The sequence below is a fragment of the Bemisia tabaci genome, chromosome 2, assembly GCF_918797505.1.
Source record: "Bemisia tabaci chromosome 2, PGI_BMITA_v3".
In the NCBI taxonomy this organism is placed as follows: domain Eukaryota; kingdom Metazoa; phylum Arthropoda; class Insecta; order Hemiptera; family Aleyrodidae; genus Bemisia; species Bemisia tabaci.
In genome coordinates this window covers 74971046-74992849 of record NC_092794.1, presented here as the reverse complement: position 1 = coordinate 74992849, position 21804 = coordinate 74971046, and the positions used below count along the sequence as shown (strand labels likewise).

General features: G+C 38.9%; 2 protein-coding genes across 5 annotated transcripts in view; one reads left to right on the top strand and one right to left on the bottom strand.

The window, feature by feature from the left end:
• The window catches only part of PKD (serine/threonine-protein kinase D3), a 69145-nt gene extending 56698 nt beyond the window's left edge, over positions 1 to 12447 (top strand). For all 3 annotated transcript variants that reach the window (XM_072296260.1, XM_072296259.1, XM_072296261.1), the window contains one exon: positions 1354 to 12447. In XM_072296260.1, the coding sequence (XP_072152361.1) occupies positions 1354 to 1476 (123 nt within the window). In that variant the 3' untranslated portion in view covers positions 1477 to 12447. The remainder of the gene's footprint in view (positions 1 to 1353) is intronic.
• Positions 12258 to 21804, bottom strand: part of LOC109039814 (frizzled-5) — a 50792-nt gene continuing 41245 nt past the window's right edge. For both annotated transcript variants that reach the window (XM_072296262.1, XM_019055484.2), the window contains exon 2: positions 12258 to 20942. In XM_072296262.1, the coding sequence (XP_072152363.1) occupies positions 18717 to 20732 (2016 nt within the window). In that variant the 5' untranslated portion in view covers positions 20733 to 20942 and the 3' untranslated portion in view covers positions 12258 to 18716. The remainder of the gene's footprint in view (positions 20943 to 21804) is intronic.

Genomic DNA, 21804 nt, shown 5'->3' with positions numbered 1-21804 from the left:
TGTAAATATTCGGTCAAAGCTTTGATTTCATGGGGAATCATATGCCCTGATCATTTAATAGTACTGTTCAACCACTCGCTCAATTTACAATTGTGAAAAAGCTGAATAATGTTAAAATTCTAAAGTTGCCAAGGAAGTCGTGTCCACATATGATCTGTAAAAATTAAGCTATGCCCAGCTGAGTTAAGTATCAACTGACTTTTCATTACCTTTCCAAAAAAGATCAATGTGCTCTCCTGTATGAGATATGATATACTAGATCACTATCTTAACAGTGTTTTGGTTCAAAATTTGGTGATCAAAAGTGCCAGAAATAAGGGAAATTCTACAAACTTTTCTGTCAAAACAATGATGATACTGCTTTAAATGATCCACCTTTCATAGAGATGAAATATAATAAAAAAGAAGAACAGATATATTACCTCCAGCAAAACTGAATGTAATTTCCAAAGATATGCTAGTTTATAACCTCATTTAACACTAAAATTAGTGAAACTACAAAAACCATTGTTTTATAACTACTTCTGCTGAATAGTTTTGAATTAAAGATAATTCAGAGGAAGGAATACATTACAAGATTACGGTCTGAATATGATTCTCAACTAGAATTTTATGATTTTTCAAATTTTTTACCAGTAATTCTCGTGTTTTACACGTGTATTTTGAGTTGTGAAACCATTCTATTCGAAGGTTCTTTTAGAAAATCGTCCTCCGCCGATTTAAAAATGTGATTTCATCTAGTTTCCTGCAGATTTTTTTGTTTACCTTTCTTCTGTCTCATCAGCACTTTATAACCCCTGATTCTGTAAATTTGTGCCAGATTAAATCTAGGTCTGCTGGAGTACAGTAGGTAAAGTGCTATGATCATTTGAAACGGGTGACACTGCCCCACGTGACATGAATTCACAAAGGTAGCGATGAATGAAAATTGAATCAGAAACATTTTGGGAAGGATATACAATTTTTTTTTCATCTGATGCCAGCTTTTCTCCATCCTCCATCTATGAGGAAAATGGCGACCTCGAAAATGATCCATCCTATTTTACAGCTATCCAAGGAAATCGTGTCACATTTTATACATATACGTATGTGGGTACATACTAGTGTTGTCTGTGCATAGAATTTTATGATACGGGTCTTCATCTTTCTATCATTAAATTTTTTTTTTTTTTTTTTTTTTTATTCAGCAAATTATGTTACAACCACCTGTTAATAAGTGTAAATTAACTTCGTTTTACAAATATAATAACAAACAAATTAACCATTTTTAATTTTAATTTTTAACTTCATTTAAATTAACAGCTTCTCTTCTTCCTTGTTTCTCTTCCTTATTGTAATGTTTGTGATTTCCAGGACTACCAGACCTGGCATGATTTGCGGGAATTGGAAAATACAATCGGTGTCCGTTACCTGACTCACGAATCTGACGATGCTCGATGGGCCAGGGAAGCAGAACTGCACAACAAATCTGTTTAGGCACTATCACAATACTCTAGTTTTCTTTAGGCTCTTGCCTATTTCCTCGCCTGATTCCCATGATGTTTTGGGAATTAAATGTCAAATGGGTTGCAAGTAATAGTTTTACTCCAGTTCAAAAAGTTTACTATGTCAGAAAAACTTACAGCCAACAGACTACCATCTGTGCTGCACCTGTTGCTCTCACAACATGTGATAGTAACGGAAGACTGCCAACAGACTACCATCTGTGCTGCACCTGTTGCTCTCACAAAATTTGATAGTAACGGCAGACTTTGTCTCTTATTTGGACATGCGTACTTTTGCATGCTGTTCTGACTCACATCAAATGATCACTAGTCTATTTGCTTCCCTGAATCTATTAGAATTGTCGCCCTTATTTCATTCCAGTATCCCCCCTCCCCTTAAGATGGGCTAAAAGAAAGCCAAAGCTAAAATCAATAATCAAATATGGATGTCTTGTGTGGTCTACAAGCAGACCAAAACAAGTTTTCTTGTTTCTGTAAGACGAAGCATTATTGATTGGGATTAGAAAAAGAACAGACTCAAAGTTAAGTCGCCAATTTTATATTTGTTTTGCTTCCTTGTTGACATTTTTGTATCAGTTATGTTCCTCATTCCATATTTCATGTTAACACCGACAAGACTTGTGTGATGACTCTTCCTTAGTTCTTGCAAGCATGTTGCTTTCAGAACCCATGGTAGAATTTTGTCGGAAAAAAACAGAAGTATTCACGACCGGCACTTGAGTCCATTGTAGAGCCTCTGATGGCAGTGCAGTTTCAGCTCATCGATGGGTATTTCACTCCAGAGTAGAATCAAATAAATTTTGCTCTTGGAGCCATCGTTTTTTAAAAAAATGACTTTAGTTATTTTAAGACTTCAGCATGTTTTCTGAAGTCCTCATACTCTTGGAAAGTCGATTTTATTAGTGGTCAATCTTCGTTTTCAACAGAAAATTTTTTTTGGCCTCTTTTATCACTGGAAGTTAAATTTTTTGTCCGTACTGCAGACCAATTAAACAGGCTTGTTTTTCTATCAATACGTGCAATAATAATACCGTTTTAAGTTTTTTTGCACTCATAGAGCTATATTCTTGTAGAAGAATAAAACAAAATATCCCTCAAAGTTTTTACTTTCAAAATTTAGCCCCCAAATTGCTCTAAAGTCCGATTTCTAGAATTTTGCGCCATCATTTTTCCCCTAAAAAAAAAACAGGAAATGTAATTAAACGCTTAATTTTAATTAATTTCTTTAGAACTAACTTAGAAGATGTGGTAGACAACTTTTTCAAAGAATTTCTACAGGTTTGCTCTTTCTAAAGCTACAAATTGTACAATTTTTTGCTGGTCTACGGTACAGGACAATAACTTTACGGTACGGACAAACAGGCTACAGTAAGGACGAAGAGGCATCCGTAAATATTACTGTATGCAAGGGCCGAATTATTAGGAACTGAAATTCATTGGGGAATAAACTGCTAAGTTATAGCATAGCTTAGGTATAAGTGCCTCTTTTATAAGTATTTACAGGCAATAAAGGTAAAAAGAGTAAGTAAATTAGTTTTTCAAAAATAACGAACTGCTTTATTTTAAAGTAAACGCATTAAATAATTAGGGACAAAGCTTAGAAGCTGAGTTTTTAAAACAAGCTTGACAACGTTAGAACGTTTTAGGTGAACTTTTACAAAAAAAGAAAGAAAACAAAAAGGTAACTTTATCAAAAATGTGGTCACAAATAACCTTAAATAAATATTTGAAGGACAATGAAGTTTGATAAAGTTAGAAAAATAAGTTAGATATTAAAGAATAAATTGCTATGAACTTCAGACGAAAAAGAGGACTCAAAATTCTAAAAGAAAAAATGAAAAAAATAAAAAGATGGCGATCCTTATGCAATCATCGAAAAGAAAACCTCCTTCTTCTAAGTCGTACTAAAAAAAAAAATATGTCTCTCTTTTTTTTTTTTAAATTCCAAATTTGTATGATAGATAAAATAAAGTAAAAAAGGATGATCTATCAAACAGCGCACCGATTTTTGGATGACTTTCGCATTTTGTTTGTTCTTACCGTAGACTTGGCCGCATCGCGCGTGAGCTACGGGCTACGGTACGGACGGCTACGGTGCGGACAAATCGTGTGATTATTGGCAACGGGCATATTCACGCATGTGGTTGAAATTCTGGATTTGAGGTTAAGATATCAGAGCGTATCAAAACATACCAAAATTCGAAAGTTTGAAGTGATTTATGCATTGAAAAGGTAGGTACAGGGTGTCTACCAGTCCGTAAAGTCCGGAAAAAGTACGCATTTTTTAAGGTCGGTCCGTAAGTACCTAAAAAGTACGTAAATCTCGCAGAAGGTCCGTAATTTTTCGCATTTTGCGCTGCGCGTTCCGTTCGATCGCCTGATAGTTATGCAACCCTCTGTGCGTTGGCCGTCAGGCGTATTAGTACAATGTCAGCCCGTAAGAGCGCGGTTGTTGTAGAGGAGCGGAACAAGGCATTTCCCTCGATTTGACGGAAACAGCCGAAAAGGCTACGGGAATAGCCGAAGTGAAGCGCGCGGCAGTGCCAAAATCGAAGAATTGCGATCAGTCATTTGAATATAATAATGGCCGCTTTGCGATTTTAAGAGCGGAACTTTTTTTCTCGCCTGATTTCCCATCCATAGAGGGTCCTTAACGAGAATCAAAATTTGCGACATCGGCAATTTATGGGAACCACCCCCCCCCCCCCCCCGAAATCGAAAAAAACGGCCAAAAATCGGCGATTTTCTCTCATTTTTCGGCTAATATCGCAAAAACCGCTCATTTTTCGAGTAAGTTTGTAAGAACTTGCCTTAAAGTAGATGAAATTACGGACATTTTCCACCCGGTCCGAAATTTCTCTGATAGATAATATGCCCACCACAATGTTGCCAAAAAAAAAATCCCGAAATGTTCAAAATTTCATTTTTTTAAGGTTTTTTGCTTGTAACTTTTTTCCAGCAATTTTAGAAGGTAAGTGTATCGGCCGAAATAAAAGTAGATTCAAAATGCTACAATTTCGTGTATCAGACTTTGACCTAGGGCGTAACAAGACGGCTCCACGGCGTTGCCAAAGTTACGGTCTCCAAGGGCATTTTCCGCGGCGGAGCATTTCACGCAACCGCTCCACTCAAAATTACGTGAGAAATTTTGCGAAAAACTTTCTGGAATGTTTCCTATGCTTTCATTTTGCTGTAAGGCACTAAATCTCCTCTATAATTAATAAAATTAGAGATTTCACCCCTTTTGGCATCCCTTCCCCCAACCCCCATTCCTCCCCCTCCCCAATCAGATAACGGCGCGAAACCATTTTCACTGCATTTTTATCTCGAAAAACGCTATTTTGCAATTTCAGTAGTTGATGACCGAAACTTCATAATAGCGTTTTACTGGATAGAAAATACGTAGAAAACATATTCCAGAAAGTTTTTCGCAAAATTTTTCACGTAATTTTGAGTGGAGCGGTTGCGTGAAATGCTCCGCCGCGGAAAATGCCCTTGGAGACCGTAACTTTGGCAACGCCGTGGAGCCGTCTTGTTTCGCCCTAGGGCAAAGTCTGATACACGAAACTGTAGCATTTTGAATCTACTTTCATTTCGGCAGATACACTTGCCTTCTAAAATTGCTGGAAAAAAGTTACAAGCAAAAAACCTTAAAAAAATGAAATTTTGAACATTTTGGGATTTTTTTTGGCAACCTTGTAGTGGGCGTATTATCTATCAGAAAAATTTCGGACCGGGTGGAAAATGTCCGTAATTTTATCCATTTTATGGCAAGTTCTTATACAGTTACTCGAAAAATGAGCGGTTTTTGCGATATTAGCCGAAAAACGAGAGAAAATCGCCGATTTTTGGCCGATTTTTTCGATTTTGGGGAGGTTTCCATACAGTGCCGATGTCGCAAATTTAGATTCTCGTTAAGGACCCTCTATGGATGAGAAATCAGGTGAGGAAAAAAGTTCCGCTCTTAAAACTGCATAAAATCCCCATATGACTGGACTAATACGTCGCGAAAAGGTACTTAAAAAGTACTTAATTTTTCCCCAAGGCGAGGTACTTAAACTTTTCCTTAAGTACCTAAAAAGTACTTATTTTATTTTTGTGGATCTCAGTAGACACCCTGTATACGGTAAGGACATCCTAGATGGTCGTTAAACCTAGAAACTCATGAAAAACGGTCGAAATTTACTGTTCCATTGCGGTTTTTTTTCCTCTGCTCGGCCTCAGCGTGTGATAGTCACGAAAACACAAAAAAAGTAAACAAAGTTCTTCAGTGCTGCACTCTAACGGACGAAATGATGCTGAAAACAGGGGGCTACGGTGCAGGACGCGAATCCCGGTGACGCGGCTGCTTGACGCAGAGACGGTCAATATTTTCACTTATTTGGATGAATAAAACTGAAAATAATAAGTTATGTACTAGTTGAGAGTGGATTTACAGCAGAAGTGGAAGTATTTAGATGCAAGATAATGGTTATGAAACGTTGAAGTTGCGCACTTGAGCCGGAGACAGGCTACGTTGCAGGACATTTCAGCTGTTTAGGGCCAAAATTCTGATATTAAATGACAAAAACTGCCTAAAACGATGTTACAATCTGATTTAGCGTAATATTTTGAACAAATTTTAACAAAAAAAGGTCAGATTTTTCCATTCTGAAGGGCTAAAAAGTCGGGAGACATGGTAGAGCAAAACTTATTTGATTCTACTCTCCAAAGCATAAATGCCGACAAAATTCGGCCCCTGAGCCATATCATATTTACCTTGTCCGTGGTTGGCGTAGTTAAATATTGAATTTGCATTGTATCAGTATTAAATCCGTTTTCTCGGTAGTTTAAGTTTTTTTTGTGTCTTCCAGCATTAGAGAATAGTTTGGAAAAACAGGTATAGTGGAACTAATATCTCTGAATTAAAGAGTTAAGATTAAAATATTGAATAACTAAAGTAACCTTGCAAAAATACTAGTGTGCATTGTTTGAGGCAAACTACTTTTTTATTTGTCCATTCAATTTTAATGTACCAATTGGACTACATTATGCAATTTGGAACTATAAATTCTAGCCCGGTTTAAAATCAATGTATGTGACATTAGTTTCCCTATGCACTTAAGTGTTTTTTCAGGTGAGCCAGAATTTATAGTTCTAAATTGCAAAATGCAGTCCAATTATTCTTCTTCAATCATAGAGTGAACAACAAGATGGACAAAATTATGTTCAAAATTAAATTTAGGCAATTTTCAGGTCATCCAAATTTTCTTAATATTTGAATATTTTTTTCTGATATTTTCTCACCAGTGCAATAATGAGCAAGGACCCTGAAAGAGAGGAGAAAGACTTCCGAAGTTTCTCTCAAAAGGCAGGAAAAAATGGGATCGACTAGAAAACAGAATGAATCAAGGAAGTTCCGAAAGTAAGGCACTTTTCTAATCATCAGGTGGTCAGAGCCCACCGCTCATCCTGATATTTTGCATTCTGCTGCGCCCATCTGATGTTTTTTGACAGTTCAGGGAGTATGGAAGTACAGCTGCAAATAGTTCATCATCATTTTCTAAAGGAAGGCAGGGTAAAATGTAAGAGACCTTAAAAAAAATAAATCTTGAATAAAAAGAAAAAATCACAATAAATCTAAATTAAATCAAAATGAATCATCATAATCTGAATAAATAAATTATTATTACTCAGGGAGTTCTTGAATCAAAGCAATTCTATCCTCCTGATTTTTAGTATTCTTCAGCGCCCTACCATTTTTTTCCGTTTTGTCAAATTATGGATTCAGAAAGTTTTCAGCTTTTCCATTTCTTCTTTGGCCTTTCTACTTCGAAGATCCCTCTTTTTCCTAAATCATTTTAAATGATTACCTATTTTTGTCTGTATTTGTACTTTTTTATATAATTTAATTTTACAATTACACATATTTATGAAGATATGTAAGCGTACTGCAATTTTGTTGAGGTAGACTTTCATGCTCACGAAAACTGGCCTTCCCATTTTTGGAATCTCTGGTTATGGTCTCTCCGTTTTTGTGCTTGACCACATGGACTTCTATGTTTATGCCCTAGTGACATTGGCTGTTTTAAAAGAAGTTAAATAGTTTGTAAATTCCACAGAGAAAATTCTTGAAAAAGCTGTCAAAAGAACCGAGTTTGGAAACCCTTTTGGTTCTTTATTACGTACAAATGATACCTTGCATTTTCACCAGTTTTTTATTACTTTATTTTAGGTAATTTTGACAAAGATTTTCCATTAAATTTTAGTTTTTGGTTTAATATATTTTATATTTTGCGCGTGGCCTATAAATGAATGATCTGCAGAATTTTTAAAAAAATTTCAATGCTGATTTTTTCAGAACTTTTTATAACGTAAATTTTACTTCATATTCCTTAAGACAGAAGGAAAAGAGTCCCCCAGCCTGAGCCTTAGGGTGGAGCGAAAAAATCGAATTTCGCAGGGGAAGCGGGTCGCCCGGGGAGACCCGCTTCCCTCGCGAAATTCGATTTTTTCGCTCCACCCTACTGAGCCTATATAGGTGCTCCTAGACAAATTATTTTTTAACAATTTTTTCACATATTCTCAAAGTTGGAAAAAATTAATGCTACTAAGGTGGATGAGGAAGGTCAAAGCCCTCACTTGGAAGGCAAAAACGCTGTATTCATTTTTCTTTTATTTATAGCCCCATTTACACACTGACTGGTGACATTCTCATTAAAGGCTTGTTAAGAGTCTGTATCATACAGTATTAAGAAGAAGATAAGAATTTATACTTTAATTTTAATGGACTTTTGCCAGAAGAATAAGTACATTCCCTTTTAATTTGGAACTCAAGAAGTTCCTCTTAGCCATTTATGAAACATAGTTTACCCATTTGCCTGAAAACTGGACATAAAAAAAGAAAGAAAGAAAAAAATAATAAGCAATAAATTTGATGAGAATTGCAATACAAAGACAAATATAGGACCCTCCCCTCTCTTTGTTCATGTTCCCTCATCTTCTCTCTATTTTTGGTCTTCCAAGCATCTGATCAGGCTTTCATTCATACTGGAACAATTGATTAGTTCAGTAAGGAAACCTAAAATGCTACTCGATCAATGGCATGTTATGAGACAGTATCTCCCTCTCTTGCAAAAATTTTTTATTTCTAAAGGTCATTGTTCTGATCAATCCGATAGTACACCAGTGCTGTAGATTTGTATGCAAATCAAGGTAATCTTCAAAATTGTCTTAGCCCTCTGGTATTTTCTTACACCTGTGCGGGTGCTAAAAATTTTAATGCACAACATTTTTTCCTTTCTACTTGCAGGTATTTATCACTTCTGCACCTTGAATTTTATTTTCATGTACCTATGCAGTGGCAACATTTTAGGCACATAATTAATCCTAGATCGCACCATTGTCTCTATGAGCATCTCATTACAAGAGTGCTATAATAATCAGAGCTTGTCCAATGTTGTCTCTTTGAGATTTCATTTACTCAGAGGTGTTTCCACAATACTGTTATCATTTTTAAAGACTTTCATCTTAATATTTCAGATCAAATGTTCTCTTCTTCCACCTCCCCCTCAAAAAAAATTTTTTTTTGGTGAACAGGACAAATAATTTCATTACTGTAGCAACATCTGATGACCCTTAGGACGTTTTGAATGGGTCACCAGACAAGGTATAAATTAAAGCGTTACACAGCATGTCTTCTCTTTAAAATTAAGAGGAATTCAAATCACACAACAGGAAGTCTGCATATCAATTCCTAAGCAATATACAAGTGTTCACAATCAATTGATATGGCGAAAATGCAGATGGTGTCATTCACATAACTGAGTCTCTGTTTAATCTGCATTCCAAATAATTGTTAATATCTCGGTCAGGAGTTGATTTCTTGACTTTCCATCGTGCAAATTGTTCTCTCTGCAAGATTTTAATGAGAAACCAGGTGAGGTTTATTTCTAGTCCAGCCCTTGTCTGGTGGCCCCCCCCCCCCCCAAAGTTATGCACCCCTTTGCAATGGATCATAAGACATGGCAGAGATTAAGGCAAAATAAGGTTATTCTTTACTGAACAATTCCTCATAGAACTTGTTGAAAAGATACGAAACTTCCAAAATTAGCTCATAAGTGAGGAATTAATGTTGTTTGTTTACCTTCCTACCAGTCAATCGAAACTCCCTACTGGCAAAAAAGAAGGGGTATCAATAAGGGCCTTTTTGGCCTCCCCTAGAATCTGGAAATCCATGCGGGTTTTCCAAGTTGACTCAATGTAGTTTTCGGAAATAATCATGATTTGGTCCATAGCTCACTGGATACGTATTACCCGGTTGCCTGAACATACGTGCGCAGGCGCATTTTAGCGAAAAATGCATGTTATTCTTTCACTCCGAGGCTTTTTTGACACCGAGCACATCATCTAACCAAAACGAGCTTTTGATATGTCATCAAGGAGGACTTAGGACTCAGTTTAACCCTGGTTTGGTTTTAGTTACATGATGTGTTCATAGTTAAAAAATAACTTTTTCAAAAGTCGACTTTTAAGGGATATCCGCAAAAATCTAGGGAAACATGTTGTCAGAGTTTGTTTTGGCCCCAATTGAAGAAAATCTCCCAGTAAGAGTCTAATATGGCTTGATAATATACGTAGCGTACATACAGTCGGAGAGACGTCTTTCCCTAAGATTTTTGCAGATGTCCCTCATAAGTCGACTTTTGGAGAAAAAAAATTTTCACTATGAGCACATCATCTTACTGAAGCCAAACCAGGGTTAAAATGTGTCCTATAGCCTCCTTGATAACGCATCAAAAGCTCGTTTTAGTTAGCCGATGTGCTCGGTGTCAAAAGAGCCTCGGAGTGAAAGAAAAACACACATTTTTCACTAAAACGCGCCTGCAGACGTATGTTTAGGCAACCGTTTAACACGTATCCAGTGGCGTACCGATCAAATCATGATTATTTCCGTTAACTACATTGAGTCAACTTAGAAAATCCGCATAAATTTCCAGATTCTAGGGGGGCGCAAAAAAGGCCCTCATCAATACCCCTCCTTCAAATAAAAATCCAGTGAGGTCAAATGAACGCCATTGCACAGGGTGTTTTAGACCACCCGTACCAGGCCTTTTTCTCGGTTGGTAGAGGTCGTACGAAGTCGGAGACCGCGGGGTTGAATAGGGAATGGACCCCAAGGAATCCGAATTTCGCGGTCCCGAAACCCCCCCACCCCCCTTGGGGGTAAAGGGGGGTCACGATGCTAAAAGTCACGGTTCCCGACCGAATTGCGGATTAATCGCATCAGAATTGAAAAGCACGGAAAATTTCACGTAGAATTGACCCCATAAAATCCAAAATCGGATCATCCAAGGCCCAAAAATGACCCCCTAAGGAGGGGGACAGTACCCCCTCCATAATTTCTCTTTGGTCTCAAAATTGACGTCGATTCTCCAGAAAAAGACGATTCCCTATATAATCGACCCCGAAGACTCTAAATTTCATGTTCCCCGAGCTCCTTGGGGTCGATTACCTGGGAAACCATCTTTTTCTGGAGAATCGAAGTCAATTTTGCAACCAAAGAGGAATCTTGAGAAATTTTTGGCGGGGGCGAAGCCTCCCTTCTCAGGGAGTTACTTTCTGCCGTTCAGAGGGTCTATTAGAACTCTTAGGAGTCACTTAAGATGTAAATGTGTTCTGCTCTTCAATTTGGATGCAATCAATTAGCGATTCGGAAAGGAGCCCCGTCTTTTAAAATTGCCCCCCCCCCGTTTACTCCCCAAGGGGGGCTAGAGGAGCTTCGGGACCATGAAATTTGGATTTCTCGAGGTCGATTACCTGGGAAACTGTCTTTTTCTGGAGAATCTATGTCAATTTTGAGACCAAAGAGAAATTATGGAGGGGGGTACTGGCCCCCTCCTTAGGGGGTCATTTTTGGGCCTTGGATGGTCCGATTTTGGATTTTTAGGCGTCAATTTCACGTGAAATTTTCCGTGCTTTTCAATTCAGATGCGATCCATCCGCAATTCGGTCGGGAACCGTGACTTTTAGCATCGTGACCCCCCCCTTTACCCCCAAGGGGAGTGGAGAGGTTTCGGGACCACGAAATTCGGATTCCTTGGGGTCCACTCCCTATTCAACCCTGCGGTCTCCGACTTCCTACGACCTAAACCAACCGAGAAAAAGCCTGGTACGGGTGGTCTGAAACACCCTGTATGATAAGGAACTACCATATCTGACTCATCTAGAAAAGCACCTACCTACCTGCCTAGGGTAACGAATGATACACATGTTGTTTCTAAAATGAGGCAGAAAAAGTAGTTTCCAATTGCATAACAATTGACCATTGAAAACAAACTCGTACAAGGGGCGTATAACTGGAGTTCGTCTCGACACGCATGGGTCCGTTCCTCTCCTATTATGTCGGTCTTCTAGAGTAGTCAAAAAAATTCAGCTTGCATAAAACTTTGCAGTTGTGGAACATACTGAAATTTGTCAGAGGCGCATTTCGACTCGAGTAAAATATGACTTTTCCCATGTAGAAAATCTGAATTGACGTACACTAGAGACTGTAAACTTCAGTTTGTCATTGACTAATTTTCTGACTTGAAAGTTGATTTTGGAAGTTTTCAATATATCAACAGTATTCTACATAGCGTTTGGTGCATACCTTTGTATCCTGAGATAGTTCATTCTTCAAAACTCTAAGTACATAAGAACATCAAGCTACTTTCTTAGAATATTAATGGTAATAATTTAAGGTGATGGTGCAATCGCTATACAATTGTTGAATACCAATTGAATTCAAAATTTAATCATGAGGAAGTACGTATATTTTGAATTGTACATTTTTACTGAATCACAAATAAAATAAAGAATTTTTGATATTGATTAATCCTAAAGAATTAACAAAAATGTTGAATATACAAGAATATTGTGTATTTATAACCACAGAAAACTTTAAATAAAGATAACAATGGAACTCGGCTTGTAACATGCTTATTTTAACTCAAGTTTGTCAATTGGTAGCCTTTTATGATTTGGTAAAATACAGAGAAAAAAAATTATAACGAATGGAAATGTAAAAATTTAATCAAGGGCTAGATCTGTCAGGGTGTTGTTCTAGTTCTATCCCACATCCAAAGGCACGGTGATTTCCTAGATTTTTAACGATTTTGTCAGGATTTTAAGAGCACATTGGGGGGAGTGTATCTCCTCCTTTATCTCAAGAACCACTAAAGCCATTAAGATACCCTATGTGCTATCACAGAGATTACATTTTTAGTTTTATAACAAAGTACCTGAATTTTGAGCGGTAAATGACGAAGGAACACGGGATTGAGATAACCTCAGAAATTTAAAGATGGGTACGATACAAAAAAGAGGACAGGTGGGGTTTCATTTCCTCTGTATTCAGTAGTCTTGACAATTATACGGTGCAAACCTCCCTCCCCCTCCTACAACACCAATGCTTTCCTACCCACAGGCGCGCCCGGTGGCTTGCCACAACCACACGTATACATAAGGTTATAAATTTCAAAAACCCAATACCCACTGAAAGCCTCAAATCCATGTCTTTCCCAATCCCCCTTATTCCTGTTTCGTCCTGGGTTTTCCGGAAAGTCTCAGTAACTAGACACCCTGCCTGTCTATTAAAATTTTAAGGAAGATAAGAGATTTTTGCCAAAACGAATAAAGAAATGAAAGAGGTAATACGGATTTTCAAGATCATACATTACTTTTTGAATGAATTAATCGTTTCATTATGTATTTCATATGATACATGGTGAGCAACTTATTTGAGTGGTGTTGGAAAATCAACACTCTTAGGGTGAAAATCGATGAGTGGAAGTTTTACTTAACATATCACTTGCTTGGCTAGAATCAGTTGCTACTCTGGGAGCAATAAAGTTTTAACGTGAGAGGAATGAATAACACTGAGAGAGTAAATGTTTTCTCCAGTTAAATAGGTACCAGATCACTTCGCAATGCTTTAGCCACTTAGCATCAAAACCTGGTTCTAGATCAGACAAAAATATCTCACCAAAGATTACTGATTTGAATGAAATTTCGCATGGTGTAAACTGATAACAGTAGTAAACTAATTCAATAATAAAAAGTTATGATATATCTCATGTAGATTCAGGGATACCTGTAAGGATACATTTTTCGTTTAGCCCTTCGACACAGAGCAAACGTTCACCCATAAAGTCTAAGAGTATCCTATATGTTATCTATTCTTTACAATTTGCTCCCTAAATTACTTTATGCAGAGGAGGCTCTTCAATATTCATTGCTTGATTTTGAAAAAAAAAAAAATTGGTACGTATACCTATGTACAAAATATTGCAACCAATCAAATGTTGATCCTGAACATGTTCTAAACGTCTTAGATTTGAGGCTCGCGCCATGAGCATAAGAACATTATTTTGTTTCAAGGAAGGTAAATTTCCATGACTTTCTTGTGGCCCTATACTTGTCCTGCTCTCGGGTTAACTAAAATAAATCACATCTCACATCAGGGCTATTTACATCAGGTAATGAAAAATACAGAAATAAATTACAAGAATGAAACTTACATTGAGATCTAGTGACTAAATTGAGAAGGTAAACAAGACTATAAACTTTACACTGGTCTGACAACACCAAGATAACACTGACACGCAAACCAACAATGAGAAACAAAACGGCTGATGGTGATATTGAATGTTATTCTTATAAAGTACAATAGATGTAGGTTGAGAAAAAAATTATCAAGCCAATCTCAAAATGTTCAATAAAAACTTCCCAGTTTATTCTTCAATGCATAGGTTCGAAATGTTGAAAATAAAATGTTAGGGGCAGAGGCATAGCTAAATTCGGTATGAAGCAGTCCTGACAAACCTCATCCCCTCCTATAAAATTCCACGATGCTGGGTCAGAACCTGCGCGAAACATTGAATAAATAACATTGACCAAGAACTCTTATAAAATTTCAACAAATGTAGACAAATCTTGTTAAATTTATTGCACATACTGGGGGGGGGGGGGGGTGTCTTCATTTTTAATGGACGATAGTGAAATTAAGAATTGGAATTATTACAGGACGGACAAATGGGTGGCGAACAGTCTTCAAATGAGGCTCTATGTTACAATCACTGATAGTTCAAAAATTAATCACAAATGCTGGAGAAGGCAACCATGCTGAAAGTAATGCTTTCAACTGGACAGAGGAAAGCATGGAAATCCATGAAATTTCATGGATATCCTTTGTTTGAGTATCTGTGAAAATCCATGGGTTCTACGTAAATAGATGGTTCAGAAAGTTCGTAGAAGGGAACATGCCCATGGTTCTGGATTTCCTGTCAGAAAGATCAAGAATGGTAAATTGGCTTGGATTTTGATTTTCTTGGGATTCCATGGATAGGGCTGCACACTTCCATACAATGCATCACAGAAAAGTTATGCTCCAACATGGTTTCCATAGTGATATGCTTGGGGCATAGACCGATAACAGTTCTACCAAAATAACAGTGAGTGTTAAAATAGTAATTTTCAAACACTTGTAAAGAAACTGCTTCAGTTTTCAGAAAAAGAAACCCTTCATGGACAATTTTTTTGTGCTGAGAGCATTAATGCAAAAAATTCTCTGATTCAGTGCTACGTTGTATTTGAGTTATTTGAAAATTCTTCATTGATGTTTGAAAAGATAAAAAAACAACGATGAATATTTTGAGAGTCTCGTTGGAAATTTCAATTTTCTCCTTTCCTTGCTAATTTTATGAAATCAACCAAACGTTGTTTACGGAATCCATTCTGCTATTTCTGCTTGTCAGGCCTCCTCTTAGAGGTCCACTCTTTTGCCTAAGAGAGCTGACCCGTTGGTGCATTTCATCATTGGCATCATAGGGCCACCGTTGATGACCTCATTGAAGACTTGTACAGAATTGCTATCTCTCCAAGTAACTCAACTGATACAATTATTTTTGATGAGGCTAAAAAAACCTTGAACAAGTCCAATGCTGGCCCAAGCGTGCACATTCAATCTACAGCCCAGATGTCAATAATAATAAACCTACCCTGCACTGCGCTTCATGTATTTTTCCTGGAGTTGGATATGTTGTTCCCTATTACAAGACACGCCTTTTTTCGGCAACGGCAAGTTCACAAAAAGATTTAGTGCGCGCTACGTTGAGAACGTGACAATTCCGTACCTAAAGGGCATTAGAATTGAGCAATAAAGTCGCGGTTGGGATGAAAATTCTTTAAGAATTCCGCACTTTATAGATGTGTCCATGTTTTTAATGGCGTATTCATTTTAACATGCATTGTTACCAATTTTTCCATTTGAAAATTAATCAATTTTTTCAATTTCGCAAATATATCTCGAAAGGGCTCTGATTTGATTTGAGTAACAAGTTGTATAATCGATAATTCGTTTGATTCCACATCCATTGATATATTATCTTTCGTGTGGAAATTTTTGTTTGCGAGGTATGGTCATTCTTGTAAAGGGCTTTTGGGAGGAACGACGCTCGTTGAGTCCAGGCAGATAGGAATTTTAGCCTTCAAAAACACCGGGTGACATTAATTCCAAGATTTCCTGTATAATGCTTGATGCTGAACTAGAATTTCAACTATTATTCACAAAATGTGTGCATGAAAGTTGCCAAATTTGGCGAAAATTGCTTAAAATCAGCCTTTCTTTGCGCATTGTGGTGATCTGACGACCAAATCGGTAGTTTTCAAAGTTAAAGCTCGTTAAATTTTCTACAATAAGGATTCAATGCTTTTTACTCATCGCAAAATTTTGCGCGGACAAGCAGCAAACTGAAGAAAGCGCCGATTTCGGTGCTTATTTAATCGATAATTCGTTTGATTCCACATCCATTGATATATTATCCTTCGTGTGGAAATTTTTGTTTGCGAGGTATGGTCATTCTTGTAAAGGGCTTTTGGGAGGAACGACGCTCGTTGAGTCCAGGCAGATAGGAATTTTAGTCTTCAAAAACACCGGGTGACATTAATTCTAAGATTTCCTGTATAATGCTTGAAGCTGAATTAGAATTTCAACTATTATTCACAAAATGTGTGCATGAAAGTTGCCAAATTTGGCGAAAATTGCTTAAAATCAGCACCGAAATCGGCGCTTTCTTCAGTTTGCTGCTTGTCCGCGCAAAATTTTGCGATGAGTAAAAAGCATTGAATCCTTATTGTGGAAAATTTAACGAGCTTTAACTCTGAAAACTACCGATTTGGTCGTCAGATCACCACAATGTGCAAAGAAAGGCTGATTTTAAGAAATTTTCGCCAAATTTGGCAACTTTCATGCACACATTTTGTGAATAATAGTTGAAATTCTAGTTCAGCATCAAGCATTATACAGGAAATCTTGGAATTAATGTCACCCGGTGTTTTTGAAGGCTAAAATTCCTATCTGCCTGGACTCAACGAGCGTCGTTCCTCCCAAAAGCCCTTTACAAGAATGACCATACCTCGCAAACAAAAATTTCCACACGAAGGATAATAAATCAATGGATGTGGAATCAAACGAATTATCGATTATACAACTTGTTACTCAAATCAAATCAGAGCCCTTTCGAGATATATTTGCGAAATTGAAAAAATTGATTAATTTTCAAATGGAAAAATTGGCAACAATGCATGTTAAAATGAATACGCCATTAAAAACATGGACACATCTATAAAGTGCGGAATTCTTAAAGAATTTTCATCCCAACCGCGACTTTATTGCTCAATTCTAATGCCCTTTAGGTACGGAATTGTCACGTTCTCAACGTAGCGCGCACTAAATCTTTTTGTGAACTTGCCGTTGCCGAAAAAAGGCGTGTCTTGTAATAGGGAACAACATATCCAACTCCAGGAAAAATACATGAGAGGGGCAACATCGCCGATTTTGAATAACCCCTTTTGTCATCTGAACTTAGGAAATTTAACTTCATTGTAGGTAGCTCACAACTGAAAAGCTACGATAAATTGTCATCTCTTCGGTGTCCTATGAAATCTAAAAGCCCGACCCTCCAACTCACAAGCATCCTTAACCAGGTTGATGGCTAAAACTGTGACACTATTTGTAACCAGCTCGCGCCAATACTTAGCAAAATACTCAACAGCCATAAATACACTGAGAAGTAAGTTAGAGTGACCAACAGGAGGATAATACTTACTGGCCATGCTTTTGATACAGCTAACACTGTAGTTCTAGAAATTGAAAAAATACTCGAAGGGGTTTCTTTTTTCGTTAATTTTAACAGTTACTTAGGAGTAGTTTTTTCGGAAAATATTAAGATTTTGAAAGTTTTTAACCGCTGCCTCTATCCTCCCCTCAAAATATTAATTATTGAATTGAAAAAAAAATACACGGATCCATGCACGAATTTATGCCTATTTGCTGCACGGAGGCTGTACAGATCCAGGTTTGTATGGATCTGTGACCAAATATTCTTTGCACAGATAATGTAAGGAACTCTTCTGGCAGGAAGGCATTTAACACTTAGAGAACACATAAAAATGCCCCTACACAATTAAATATGTGACACTTGTGTTAACTCGAATACAGTCTGACACCCTCGCTAACCCAATGAAAAGTCATGGGTTTCTGTATAATCCCTTTACTGCATAATCGTTTTTGAGATAAAGTAATACCTCGATTATCTGCTCATCACTTATCTGGCATGAAAATAAGGAACGCTTACGCATAATTTTTTTTGATCGTTTTTTGGGGAGGTTTCCTTCGTTTTTATCCATATATACACCATACGCAGTTACCTATGGACTTAGTGCATTTGAGTTGCCTGGCGTTTCCGGTACCCAGGTTGGGCTTCTGCCACAATACATCAGATAATCGAGGGATTAAGTTGCATTATGAGCTAATGTCGAGCTGGTTGTAGCACTAGAAGTTGAGTGACTTTGAACTGTAATAACTGACATAAAGGAAACGTTACGCAGGTCAACTTGAGTAACATCGTTAACGGATAATTATTGGTGATATCATTAGTTATGTTACTGAGGCAATCTCGCTGCTGCTTCAATGATGCTTCGTAAAGAGGATGGTGCAGTGTTAGAAGGTTCAAAATGGGCAGATTATTGGAGCGCACTTTGAGAATGACTCAATAGTTTTAAGCTAACTGAGAGCTACGAATGAGGAATTCACAAAGGTCCGTAGTTGCTGAGACCGGTGCGACTGCCATCCTCTAAAACGCACTCATAATCTGAGTAGAGTTTCGGTTCCGTCAGACCAGGTCGTTGCTGTCATACGTGGCTCAGGGGTGTTTTGTTGGCGACTAGATGGGATGGGTAGTGATGGGCCCCGTGAGCGTTGGGCACGATGTGCGGGAGGGGGCCCAGGAGGGAGCCACAAGCGCCCGGCCCGGGCGACGGCGTCGTGATGATGCCGTACTGCTTGACTAGCATTCTTTTCTGCCCAGGATTCCCGACCCCAGGGTTAGTCAACACCGGACGAGGGCTCGTTGAGCTCCCAAAGATCTTCCTCCAGAGCCGCTTCCATGAGCCCAGAGTCTTACTTGACCAGATCCATACCCCTGAGGTAATTCCGACGGCCAAAGTCATGAAGTACTTGAGCATGAGAACTGAGTAAACAGGCCTGAAACGAGTCCGATGGTTGAGCACCGCGGGCTCGTTGCAGGAACAGACAAGCGGCTTCATCCAATCTAGATAGAACGTTGTCTCATAGAGATGGCACGCTAAAACGATGGTGGCCGGCACTGTGTACAGCACGCTGAAGATGCCGATCCGTATCATGAGCTTCTCTAGCTTATCAGCCTTGCTCCGGCCGTTGAGGCCGCCTTGCTGCTTGATTACGTTGCGGATGCGGAAAAGCGACACGAAGCCACCGAGGAGGAATGAGGTGCCCAGGAAAAGGTAGACCATGAGTGGACCGAGAACGAACAACCGAAGATTGTCGGCGTTCTGGTTTCCGACGTAGCAAATACCGGCAACAGGATCCCCATCGACGGCAGCCATGACCAAGACTCCAATGGATTTAATCGTTGGGATTAGCCAGGCGGCCAAGTGGAAACATTGCGAGTAGCTAGTGATGGCTTCGTTGCCCCACTTAAGGCCAGCGGCTAGGAACCATGTGAAGGACAGGACCACCCACCAGATGGACGAAGCCATGCCAAAGAAGTAGATCAGAAGGAAGACTAGAGTACAAGGAATTGGACCTGAAGCGCTGTACTGGATCATGAGCCCATCACAGGCCACCCTGTCATGACCGAGGAACACCCTGATTAAATAACCGATTGATACCATGAAGTAACAGGCGGAGAGAAAAACAATAGGTCGCTCGGGGTACTTGAATCGCTCCGTATCGATGAGAAACGTCGTTAGAGTCATCAAAGTTGAGACACAGCATAGACCTGACCATAGACCGATCCACAGGGTGGCAAACTCCCTTTCCTCTGGGTTGAAGAAGACGCCGTGGCACGGAAAGGCACAATTAGTGATACCTGCCACAGAGACACTACTTCGGTTGTACCACTGAGACTCTTTCTGGATCGCCAACAATGGTGGTTTACACTTGCATGAGCACTCTGTGTTAAACTGGAACGAGCCACCAGGCAAGGATTCCTTACATTGCTTTCCCGTTTTGCCCGCAGGACAGCTCTTCTTACTACCTGAAGGTTTCTTGGTGGGTTTGGGCACAGCCGACGCTGAGGCCGTCTCGAGCTCGTGTGAGGACAGGTCTACGTGGTCCGGCTGCTCCATGCAGAGGTTTTCCGGGTCATTGTGTTGAGGAAACTTGTCGCATGCCATTTTGTCTGGCCAGCTGAAGCCATAGGAGAGCATTAATGGTGCGCAGCCAGCTTTGGCTCGTTCACAGACACTCTGGCACGGCGGAAGCGGTTGGAGGTATTCTTCTATACATATCGGAGCATACATTGAGCACAGGAAGAACAGAAGGTCTGGCGAGCATTTGATCTCGACCAAAGGCCAGAATTGGTGCACTTCCAGTCCGGCCTCCTCCTGTGTGTCATGATTCAACTCGTTCGGCATGGAGGTCACGTTGTAGCCGATTCCTCGACACATGGGGATGGTGATCACCTCACATCGCGACGAGCCACCACTGGAGGGCGCACCGTGCGTTTTAGAGTTGGCCAAAGGCCCTTGCGTCTGCTCGTTGCTCAGAGCATGGGCCATCACTAATGGTTGCAGGTCTGCGTTACTGCATTCGAATAGCAACAGAATCCAAAATACACTTGCTCTAGCTTTAAACATATTGTTGAAAGTTGGGGACGAGATGGACATGATATTCGACAGTTTGGGAGAGTGTAGAGAAATTTGTCTACTTCGTCTCCATCATTCGTTTCTTGACAGATATATTCTGGAGGTACAACTGGTGGAATTATGTCAGTAATTACATCGTGAAAACTGGTTTATCTCCCGCATCCAATTTCCCTGACTAATACTTCACTGCTTTGTTTTTTTCTACTTTGTGTGAAGATCCAAATTTTGAATCTGAAACAGAAGGGAAAAAAACAAAGAAGGATTAGGTCCAAGATTAAACTGTTTAGACAAAATAATTAATTAGGTGAGAGGTTGCAACATCTGTCACTCTGACTAAGGGGAGGAATGTTGGTTTCAATTCCTGATGTTTCCCATTGTACACTTTCGTTGTGTTTATGCGCACATTCAACTCACAGGCTAGAGTTGAGAATCAACACGAGAGGAGGGTTTGTGCTTGAAACTAATCCAAACCTAAAGCCTTGGAGACATAGTTCAATGCTTTTTGAGGGATATTACAAGTCCGATTTTCTTCGAGAAAGGACCCTGTGCGGGAAAGAGAGAGACTCAGCACAGGTTAAATTTCATTATGTTTTTGTATGATGATCATTACGTTTGAAAACGATGAACTTTTAAAAATATAACTCTATGCCAATTTTGAGAGAAAGGAAGCTGAAAAGTAAATTTTGAGGCACAGTCACACGCGCTTCCTCATGAACACCTGACGTTGCTGCTGTATTAGATTTTTGGAGCCATTCGTGCGAAAAAAGTTGACAAACAGTCCATCTTACCTTCCTAAACAACTTGTGCAGAAAAATGAGCTCTTTTCAACCAACAACATTTCTACTTAGCAACGCCGGAAAAGATGATAAATATACTTAATTTTTGGGCCCCACGTTTCTCAAAATTGGCACCAAGAAATGTCAACTTTAGAGGCTCAGCATATATTCTCCGGAGATTGCGAAGAACATCATACAGCATAATGATTTAATTGGCAGGCAAAAAGTCTTATTGGTTGTCCGCGTAGGTTCCATTGATTTGGTGATTGTACCGGGTGTTCCAGAGCACCCGTCTACGATCTTTTACTCGGAAACAG